Source organism: Rhea pennata, chromosome 2, assembly GCF_028389875.1.
Source record: "Rhea pennata isolate bPtePen1 chromosome 2, bPtePen1.pri, whole genome shotgun sequence".
In the NCBI taxonomy this organism is placed as follows: domain Eukaryota; kingdom Metazoa; phylum Chordata; class Aves; order Rheiformes; family Rheidae; genus Rhea; species Rhea pennata.
The window spans coordinates 62,508,965-62,520,549 of record NC_084664.1 but is presented as its reverse complement, the minus strand read 5'-3'; the positions used below and the strand labels follow the sequence as shown (position 1 = coordinate 62,520,549).

The 11,585-nt window shown below is 38.2% G+C and overlaps 1 protein-coding gene across 1 annotated transcript; it reads right to left on the bottom strand.

Annotated features, from left to right (window-relative positions):
- Positions 1-231: 231 nt before the first annotated feature.
- Positions 232-11,231, bottom strand: UPP1 (uridine phosphorylase 1). The gene is made up of 9 exons (XM_062567936.1): positions 11,148-11,231; positions 10,433-10,530; positions 8,847-8,911; positions 5,490-5,607; positions 4,826-4,984; positions 4,063-4,177; positions 3,292-3,501; positions 1,752-1,898; positions 232-371 (listed from the first exon to the last, which is right to left on the bottom strand). The coding sequence occupies exons 3-9, from the start codon at positions 8,897-8,899 to the stop codon at positions 232-234; spliced, it is 942 nt and encodes a 313-aa protein (XP_062423920.1). The 5' UTR covers positions 8,900-8,911; positions 10,433-10,530; positions 11,148-11,231.
- Positions 11,232-11,585: the final 354 nt, after the last annotated feature.

Genomic DNA, 11,585 nt, shown 5'->3' with positions numbered 1-11,585 from the left:
ACTAATAGAAAAGTGAAAAACTTATAGCCCAGTATAATTATCTTAATTCAAGTCAGCTCAACATATTCTGTTCCCAAAGCATACTGATATAAATGATTAACTCCCACATACAAACAGAATGTTGTAAGCTATTCTAAGGCAAAAGACCTTTATTGCACAGTAGTTGTGACCATGACTTCAGCTGCGAAAAAGCACTGGCCTTCTGCCTTCTATGAAGCAAAGATGAGTATTTCATACTTTCCCAAGACGTTTCTTAATGAAATAGCCCACTAATTGTTGTGGTCTTTGTTGATACTCCACAAGTACATCATGTGAGCTACTAATCTGATCCTCTTTGAGCCGATTCAGGAGAGTGACACACACCACAGCAGCTAGAAAGGAAAAGACAGTATTAGTTTGGAATGACATTTGGGACTCTTACAGTCCAGAAGCACAAACTTGAACAAACATCTAGGATATCAGAATATATGAGAGAAAGCAAACCCAAGAAAATGGTGCACAGTAAGAATGGACGATATTAAAAAGTTACAAATAGTTTACGACAAATGACAAAACCATTAGCGAGGCAAGTGCTCTCAGGCATGCGGAGATACTCCTTGTTACATCATTAATTCTCTGAATATTTTCTGAATAGGAATTATTTCACAAGTATTGAAGTCCTGACTGGTACCAACCAATTAGAGACATTCTTCCAGTAGACACAGTTACAGCCCTCCGCTATCTACCTTATCCCTAATTTAAACCTCTGTGCTGTAAACTCTGTCATTCAAGATCCAACAACCGAGCTGCCTTGACATTAACGGAGGTGGAGCAGGGCAAATAGAGGAGGATCTCAGACCATTTCAGGCTAATTGTCAGCCATTCAGATAGTCAGAGCCCCAGAGCTAAAATCCTTCCTTTCACTCAAACTGAGCTCTACCATCCTTCTTTCATACCTGAAGCTTCTGGTGATAATTTGCAGAGCAAAGACCCACAAAGTACAGACTGCAAAATGGAGCATTCCCCCTTAAGGGCACAGTGATATCATGCATTAAATTGTTAATCATCTCAGTAAAGTTAGTAAGAACTGAGGGTGTTTGATGTTTCTCAGACTTCCCTAATATTCCAAATATTTTTCACTGAACATCTTGTTTATTGTCTAAGCCTTGCCAATAAAAGTTAGAGACTATAGGGAACATAAGTACATATGCACTATATTACATTATTTTTAGTCACTTAAATTTTTGTCCAGACTTTACTGAAAAATATTTTAGTTAACTTGTGTAAAAAGATTAAGAACTCATTGTATAATTAGGAATGGTTTATTTATAATACTACTAAAAATCTTTAACTATTTAAGAATTACAGCCATAAGACTATAAAAAAATACATTTTTAATTTGATATGCAAGGTTCAAAAATGATTAGAAGGTTTACGTATATGAAAACCACCTGACTGATTAAATTAACTAGTTGCTTCCTGTAAACTTTATACATTAACTGAAGAAAACAAATGAGCACTATATGATAATTAAGTACATTTGTTTATTTGCTTGCCAAGGACTGGAATAGCAGCTGATCAGGACTAAGACTGTACAAGAACTATGTGAAGAAGTTAGCATGAATTCTGAATACGTATGACAATCATGCAATGATACTAACAGAAGCCTAGCCAGAGTTGAGATTATATATATATACATATATATTATACACACACGCACACACACAGAAGGCATTTCATCTTAACATTCATTTGCAGTTCTGCTACTTTACCTTTAACACCACTGAGATTACACATTGCAGCAAAGACAGAAGATTCCATTTCAATGTTTCGAACTCCAGAATCATAAGCTTCCTTCAAATACTTCAGTTTCTCTTCTTCAGTGTATAAGCAGATTGCACCATCTAACCGGCCTTGTCCTACAAAGCCATTTTGTAGATATCTTCAGATTGATGAAATCATAGCATAAATTCAGTTTCTAAAATGCCTGATTATTGCTGTTTCCCTTACACTGCATCCAGCTTTTACTACTGCCCTTTGTTTTCACATGCAAGACAAATAGCACCGATTGATTCCACTACCATTAGCGCTTCTACATGTTACTTTGTTATAATGCAAGCGGCAATAATTTGTGTTCTCCAGATTTATTTATCAAATTCATAAACAGGAAATATATATGAGGTAATTCTCCAATGTGAGGGATGTCTCAATTTTACACCAAACTAAAAAAAATAGCTGGATGGAAGCACTGAATATATATTTTTTGTTTAACCGACACCTAGGAAAACCTCCAGGCCTGAAAATGCTTTCCTGATACAACTGTAATGGTAGAAAAGTTTGAACGTTTTATTACTTACAGAATCCTTAAAGAAACAGATAAAAAGTCTCCTTAACTAACTACCAAATGTTAATACGATTCTTTTTTGAAAAAAAAAAAAAAAGCTTTTTTTATTCAAATTATTTTAGACTAGCACCTGCAGAAAAAGCAGTAGTGGGTTGTATGAAGTTAAATGAATGTTTTTTACTCAATATCTTTTAGTTTCAGGAGTTGTACTCCCAAATGAATATCCTACAGCCTGTTCTCAATTTTTGCTGTTTAAGTTGAAAATCTTCCTGACATTTTTTTCAGTGTAGCTAAGACCCATAACTAGTGCCTGCATAAAGTGATACTATCTGCTCCTGACCAACCCTGAACACTGTTAGGAAGACCATTGTGTGACAATCACTAATAGCTAGAGAAAGAAGTGTCAGATACTATCCATAGCTTATTCTTGCAAGATTTGAAAGATTTTTGTTAACAGATTTAGGAAGACCAGAAAAAACACGTCCATGTTTATCCAAAGTAAATCTTAGAGGTTTGCCTCTTCTATATAGCAGCCTCAACATAACTCAGCAAAATAGTGTTGTCTGTTCCCTGCTTTGTTCGAAATGTTCAGAAGAAAAATTCCTGCACCTAGGCAGTCAGATGTGAATAATTCTCACTCCTCTAAGCTACTAGGATGCTGCAGTAAATTACAGAAATTTTGTGATGAACATACTCAAATTACAAGCATATGGAAAGCGTATAATGGATTAGGTATTTCAGAGGATCAGTTAGAACTACAGGAGAATAAATATCCGCAAATTAAAGTTCAGTAGAGCAAAATGCTTAGCACAGTGCCTAATCTTAAATATATGAACAACAGCTCAACAAGACAAAGTATAGAACGTGGACTCACACTTGTCAACTGCAGCCTTAGCGTTAAAATACTATCCAGTATGTATCTGTTAATGCTTACTAATATACTTCTGTTAATCCACTGGCAGCCTTACCTTCATAGAAATCCAAAGTGCACATAGTGTTTCCAATGACTGTACTGAATTGATTGATTTCTTTACTGCACTGCATCAGCTCCTTAGCTAGCTGTTCATCTAGATCTGTACTGCGAATTACAGACTTTCCCAGAATAACCTGTTCAAACTGAGGTTTGAAGGTGGCATCTACAGACTGCCTAGTTATTACCACTGAGCCTGGCTCCAGACCTGCAGTAAAAAGAAACAGGCATAGATAACTACATAAGATAGTCAATGCTTAGTTTCTGCACACACATAAGAACATATACCATGACCCAAACTTGCTCCTCTTAAAAATCATTAAGTTTTGCCCCTGATTTCACCTAGAGAATGTTTTTGTGCAAGCTGAGCTGCTTCAGCTTATTGTTATAAGAAATTTTTAAAGAAAAAAAAAAACAACGTTTTTGCTGTATATTCTTTCTTATCTGTTTTTTTTTTATACAGGGCAGGAGTGGCCTTCTAAGTTTTACAGATCTAAAGTGTATTTTCTCTGTCTAGAGAGGCAGAAACTGTCTTTTGTTGCAAAATTATGGAAGAAGTGAAATAATTCATTCTTCTATACAGATGGATAATTAGATCTAGGAAGAAATAAGAAAAGATGCAGGATTAAGTGTATTAAAACAATCTATTACTCTGAACAAAGAGGAGGGAAACAATTCTGGCCAACAATCGTTTACTTCCACAGAGATGCTTTACCCTCTTACAGAGATATTTTAGTTTGAAGAAAAAGGAAATCAAGCAGGGAAATACCTAATCCACCAGAGGTGCCAATGCGAATAATGGTTACGTTGGAACACTTTGCGTGATGTAACAGTTTGATCAGCTCGTGCAACATGATAGAAATAGAAGGAATGCCCATACCATGCTGTAATGAAAGTAGAAATTCATATTCAATATTCACAAACAATAAAAAATAAATATGGAAGAAGAAGTTAGACAATAACTCCTTCCTGATACTTTCTTCCAAAAGTCACTTGACTCATTCCTACACAAGCCCTAACCTATGGGCCAACTGGAAGGCTTATGCAGGTAAACAAAGATTCACACCAACTATGATGGGTTACAAATAAAGCCTAATATTTCCAAAAATCATGAATTTAAAATTATTCACATTCTCAAAAGTACAAGCAATGTCATTTCCTAATAGTTTAAAACTGCATTTCATCACAAAACTTTTCTTAAGCTCCAAAGCAACCCCACTCTTAATTTTTACCAACTTGAAGTGCTGGTGACTGTAATTGAGCTAAAAGTGTTCAAAACACAGACATTGTGGTTTAGTTATAAAATCTGGTGAATACAAGTCCACTTCAATCTGCACTGGATTAGATTATTTTGAGTATGGCTGAAACAGACTGAAAAACTGACTATCTATTAGATATCTATTAGGCATTAAAAAATAAACATGCATTCACATTATCTACTTCAAACACCATCATCGAATTGTATCCCATATCTGATGTGTATCAGGACAACATTTTTACATTCAGATTTTGCTTTTTGCGTGGTCACTTACACTCACTGATAAAACAGGTCCCACTTTGTACATCGCATAACGGTCCGTTCCCGCACAGATGTTAGGATACTCACTACCAGGGTTCACAAGTCCCAGTTCTTCTGCTATGTAGGTGATAAAAGCTTTCATCCGTGAAGGACTTCCTCCAACACACACAAACTGGTGCAGACAGTATTCAACAAAACACAATCAACTCCATGATTTGGTATATCAAAGAACAGGCAAAGAAAAACATGAGCATGCAAAGGCCTTAAGTCAATAAAAAAGATATTCCCAGCTGTGGTTCCTCTATTCATTCTAAAAGACCACAAAGGAAAAGGAGAACAGGGCTTATCCAAAATTAATAAATAAACAAATTGCTCAAAGGCCTTCATCCTGTTTAAGCTGAAAGCAGTAAAAGCCTAATACTGACTTCAAGGCCTCCCCAAAAGGATTTCTACCTGAATAGACACTGCAGCATTTATCTTCTAATGCAAAAAAGGATAGTCAAGCACAATTATCCCTAATTCTGCCTGATATTAACAGGAATAAGAAGGAACTTGCAAAATCTTATCCTGTTTCATCATTCCTCAGCTGATGATGTGCTGCCATGTTCAATCTCATTTTGGACATGGTTACACTTTCACCTTCTGCAAAAAAAAGCCTTAGACTTCCTGCTTCTTACCTTTACATCTCCAAACAATGCAGGAAAATCATGGGTACCAGTACCAAGAGCAAAATGGTACAGGATGTCTTCTTCCATTTTCTCCAGGTGAGGGTTGCAGAGATGGATAAAATTCTCTCTATCAGGACAGCATCATAGAAAATATTAAGTATATACAAAAACTTATATTGAACAGACAATGATTTCACACAGTCAAGCAGCAAAAGTTGGAAAATGCTACAACTTAAGGCTGCCTGCACTACTTCATTTTGGTTCCTCATGCATTAGGTTAAGGAAATCCTAAATATCATGATTACCTTAAATCTTGTAACAAATTGCACAGTCAATGTTTTATTCACTGCACAGGATCTAACTGCTTAAGAAAGATCCAAACAATAGAAAGCACAAAATCAAATTTGACCTGTGTTTTGACTGACCTTCCTAGCCACTTGAGGGGTGAGAATAGTTGGGATTTTATGTAGATCCAATGGGAATTTCTAGCAGTTTGGCTCCATCTGTAGCTGTGTGTCAACCAGCCAGGAAGAATGAACCTGACATGGCAGAAGACCAGTAACAAGAGTACAGAAGTTCAAAAATGGGAGAGGAAAGAGGCAGATGGACATCAGAAGCAAAGAGAAAACCATGGAAGAGAAAAGAATGCAAGTAAAAGGGAATTGGAAGAAAAGGTAAAATGAAATCACTTCCTCTTTAGAAATACTTCTTATATTGTTTTAGCCATATCCCTTTCTTACAGTAAGCAAAGTCTTTCTGAAGAACCAAGAAATGTCAAGGCAATGAGAAAAAGCTGAACTACTTAACATGTGGGATCACCTTCATGGAAAATTCAGTAATGGACAGGGAAATAAAAATGATTCATGAAACTGCTGCTTTCTGTGCCTGATGCCTGAAATTCAGCCAAAACAGGCAAGAAACATTAGTTAAAAAACACAAGCTAAACCCAATACTTCAAAGTAGTCTCCGAGAGATGAAATTGAGCACTGAACACTTTCCAGACATAACATGATGACATTAGCTTAATGAAGGTTCACTGCAGTCACAGCATGGCTCAGCAAATTCAAATTGCTTTGTCAGAAGAGGAAAAAAAGAAAAGAAACAAATTGCCTGGCGTTTATGCAAAAAACTGTTAAGATTTTACAGGAACAACTCTGTAGCCTAAATATAGCAGTTTAGTGCTACTTTAAATGCTTTATGGTATCCTGTCCATTTTCTAATGCCTCTGCAGAAGGGCAATGCTTTCCTTTAGGTCCTATATCTACTGGTCCTGTACAGGATGCATTGGTTACCTTAAGAAGATTAAAATGACCTAGATGACCATACTGAGGCCCCTAACTTGTTCCTCAAAAAAAAAAAAAAAAAAAAAAAAAAAAAAAACAAAGGAAATAGTTACAAAGCCAATATTCTGAGTATATCAATTGCTTCTATTCCTCAAATTTTCTAATGTCATTAGCTGTCCAGCAGCTGGAGCACAACCAAAATAAGTGGTATCATCCCATTCCGCTCCATTTGTCCCTGCCCAAAGACATCTATGTTCATGATTATATCAGCTCAGCTGTTGTCTACTTATAGCATAGTCTGGATCCATGCGATGACAAGGTTAGGGAAACTTCATATTAAAAAAGTCTTTTTTCAGCCTTGATGATATTACAGGTACATATACAGCATGATGAGATTCCATTGGGGGATGGGGGGGGAGACAAAGGGTCACTAAATCACAAATGGGAAGAAAGTGAATGTAAAAATCACTTGTCCAGATCTGACACCCACAGAACAGTTCATGCAATTGTGATGTGAGAATCCCAGGATCCCAACCCACCTCTGCTGGAGAAGCAGTTCACTAAAGGAACTAAATGAGAAAGATTTGACCAGACTCCTCTGAATGCAGAGTACTAAATGCAATTTAGCAAACATTTCTATTTAATATAAGAAGTGACTAAAAAGGTAACTTAAAAAAGCAGGAGGTTTGTCTGCTCCTTCAGTAATAATTTCTTTTCATCTTCCACTTGTCCTGTTTGCCTCCCTTCTTACAAATCATGTTCAACCATGTGGTGGAACCAAAGGCTTTTAGCTGCCTTTTTTCTTCCCTCTCTTTTCCTCCATACCCTCTGGGTGCAGCTGACCCAAGAGATTGCAGACTCCTGTGAGTACAGTCCTCAGGCTGCATCCTCTGAATTATTTTTGCTGGGTTTTGTGGGAATCTCAACCACTATTTAATGTGACTAATGCAGATCAAATAGATGGCTGCACTGATGTTTACAGGCATGGCTTTTAGATACAAATAGAATATGATTTGAAATCATTTTACAATCTTTGCTCTGACAAGCAAAACACATTTCATTTATGAGTATATCAGCAACAAAAAGCTTCTCTCCCGAATACAAGGAAATAACTAGAAAAAGGTGAGGCCTGTATTAAGAGCATAATAAAACTTATATGTCATTTGCCAACACTTCTGTCCTCATATTCTCATATTCTGTCCTCGTAGCCTGGCCTAAATACAGCTTCCTTCCTCACCTCAGTCTACATTTTACCTTTTTCATCTCATATCTTACCAGCAACACTCTCCAACCTGCAGTCTCACTGCAGTTATGTGCTGTTACTAACTGATATTTGTTATCTGCCAACCTAATTGCAGACTTGGACCTGGGGTTAAATGGACAATAAAAGCGAGCAAGTTCTTATGTGTACATAGGATCAATGCCATGGATTTACAGTAGAGGCAAAGTTTGCCTGATAAGGATCTTGGACCATAACTTTCAAGAGAAGCACATTTATTCTCTCACATGTAAAGCACCTACAACTTCTAGGGTCTGGCTTAAACATAACATGAATATTTGAGGACTAGTCCTGCACACGCAGTTTCATTGAAAAAAAGTCTGAAGTCAGGTTGAGGCAAATAGATTGAAATATTAGTTCAAATTCTTGAAGCAGACAGATCTAGCCGTAGATAAAAAACAAAATCAACATTTAAGCAATCCATTGGAATAAATAAATAAAAATAAATAAACAAACTGTTCTTGGAAAATTCACTGATATGATAAACCAAAATGGCTACCCAGCAAAGCCATTTGCGCTGGTATAGTTAATGCAGATAAAGACTCAATTCAACAAAACAGGTTCTACTAGATACCTAGCTAAATGCATTTGATCTGCTAAAGGACTGTTGTTAGAAACAAGTCTTATCATCAAATTATATTGTTATTTCATCAACTGTTTAAGCATAGATCTACTTGTAGTCAATATTTGCACCACACTGTTTACATTAAATCAAATGAGCATGTAATGAATGGTACAGAATTTTAGAGTTTGGGAGAAAGTTAAGCATAAATTTGAATGAGATGATTGATTTTTGAACCTTACTTTGAAGACTGTTCATCTTCAGTTTTCTTCTCATTTGAGATACCAGGAGCCATGTGTGGTTATACCTAGAATTGTATTTAAAAATAAGATGTAAATGCACCAAAGATGTGTACAGTTTGTATATCCTTTTACATCAGAGCAGTCCCATATACAAAGCTATTATCATTAATAGTGATAAAAACCTTCCATGTAGATATTGTCAGGAATACTAAAACCAGAAAAGTTATCTAGCTTCATTACAGCTCTTCTTACTTTAGCAAAAGAAAAATCTGCTATTTCTACAGTCAAATATTACTACTCTCAAAACAGTGCAGTCTCAACTAATTGCTTCCTAACATAACTCCCCCCTACCCTCAATACTAGCTTTACTCTTCACTATAAGGAATGCCTGGGCCAGAGGGAAGCTACCAAACTAATCCTCTTCTTTTGTACTTTCCAGTGACAACTGCTGCTGAACTAGGTTTTCACCTTTTTACCTCTGGCTCCCAGAGGTTCTCCAAAGTTTTCCCTAACTGTCATATGCCTCAAATCTGAGCCCCAGGAAGCATCTTAGCCATAACATCCTCTTCACTAAACTGCTTCTATCAATCTTTATAGCATGTCTGTCAGCACCAGCCTAAAGGCAAGGAAGACTAAACCAAATGTAAGTCAAAGAAGTCACAGCATTCTAGTCTATCATCCATCTTTTTCTAACTGATTTCCCCAAATTATTTCATGAATCTTGCTCTTCATATTCCCCTAAACTTACAGACAGACAAACGTATCACCAAGGCTATAGTGCCCAATACTGTAACAGTATTATAATTACAGAATGATTCATTTGTTATTATTTTTCAGAACTGACTAAGGCTACGTGCAGAAGTTAGTACTTTCCGGGAATGCCCTTACAGGAAATCTTGAATCACAAATGCTGTCCTACCCTCCCTAGCAAAGGGCCTGACAACATATACATATTACATAGATAGAAACAGTAATCCTTAAAAAGCAAGTCAACCTAGGGATTACACTACAAAGTAACAGAAACCAGTTTTACAACAGAATTACAAAACGCACGAATTTTGAAAGAGGAACAGAAGGACCAGAAAACCTGATAAAATAAAGTTGAAGTCTAGAGGTTAAAAATCATTGAATAATGTGAATGTATTTATAAGGAATATTTATCTTTTCAATCAAAATAATAACTTTTGTTATCTAGTGTATAAGAAATTTTAGTTTATTTATGCTAAATGTATACTAGAATCTACATTAAATGAGATAAAGTACAAGTGCCATTATTTAGAATTAGTTATGCAACCTTATGATTAGTCAGTTACTACAGGATATTAGTCTTACAGTACTTAGTAATGATAGTTACAGGGTGAAATGCATCATTTGTTCAAGGGATACACCATCACAAGAAAATAAAAATGCCATGACTTATAGCAAGGAGTTATGATGAGAAGAAATCACAAAAATATCATTAATATTTTTACTAGTCATTTTCAAGTAGGTAGAGGACAAATGTTTTCAAATACAGACGATACCCACTTCTCATTCACAGTTAAGCAGTAACATGATTTTTAACAGTATTTTTGGTTCTTGCTCACCTAAGTAACGATGTACCTCAAAAAACTGAGAACAGAGCAAAGTTCTGACAGTCCAAAGGTCTAATATACTGTCTCCAACAGCGTTCAATAGTAGATGCCTGGGTAAGAATAAAAGAAAAGACCAAGCATAAAGCACTTCTTCCACAGCAAACCCTCCCAGCAATCAGGTGGTAGCTGGCAGCCTGACAGATAAAGGGTAGATATACAGCTCATGTGAGGCCACAAAATTCTCAGACTGTCTAAACTAACTTTTTTTTTTTTTTTTTTTTTTTTTTTTTTTTTTTTAATAACCATGTCAAAAGTCTCAACTTCAGCTTGGCTGAAGTTAAAACTGATGTTCAAGAATAACGCACTCAGAACAGGATTCAGCTCACGGAAGGGCACAGCCCACCTCCTCCGGCTGATGTTTAAAACTGTGCCGAGTCCGTATCTTTACCGTACCTCTTTTTTTTAAGGGAAATCTGAAGTACTAGTATCTTTAAGGTGGAGCTCTAGTTTGGTTTTCAGCCATCATCAGGAGGACTGAAACCACTGCACAGGTAACTCTTACACGGCAGTTTTTGTCTTCAGGCTGTACAATTATATGTGGCTCACGACGCAGATCGGCTCCGGGCGACTTCTTCAGCTCCGCACAGGGAGCGGCCCCTCCGCAATCCCCCTTCACCTGAGCTGCAAGGGCGGCACTACCTCAACACGTACCCGAAAGCACACCCACCTTTCGGGGCACGGCCCTGCTCGCGCCTCGCCGCCGGGAGCCGTGTGCGCTCCGCTGCGCTCCCCGCGGCGCTTGGCTTTCTCGCCCGCGCGGGGAGGGGCGAGGCGCTGAAGAGCAAGTGAAACCAAGGTTTCCGCCGCTCCCGCCCGGCAGCCCGGCCTCCTCCTCCTCCTCCCTCTCCCACCGCCCCCAACTCGCCGTCACCGCGCGGGGCCGGCGAGGGCACGTAGGGGCCACCTAGGGCGCGGGGTGCCCTCGCCGTGGGGCGAGGAGGGGCTCCGCCGGGCCCGCGGCGGGCTGCGCCCCCATCCGCCGCCGCCGCGGAGCGGGGCGGGGCGGGGCGGCCCCTCCCGCCGCACCGGCAGCGGTTGGCTCGCTCGCGCCAGCGGCCGTGTGTGGCGGGCGGTTGCCGTGACGACGGGAGGAGGCGGGCGCGCG

Excerpts from the sequence above, each read along its gene's own strand:
- UPP1 (XM_062567936.1), bottom strand. The coding sequence starts at position 8,899 with ATGGCTCCTGGTATCTCAAATGAGAAGAAAACTGAAGATGAACAGTCT. Across the intron at positions 3,502-4,062 it reads TGGCACCTCTGGTGGATTAG|GTCTGGAGCCAGGCTCAGTG; the intron begins GTATTTCCCTGC and ends TTTTTACTGCAG. Across the intron at positions 1,899-3,291 it reads CACTTTGGATTTCTATGAAG|GACAAGGCCGGTTAGATGGT; the intron begins GTAAGGCTGCCA and ends ATGGCTTTGTAG.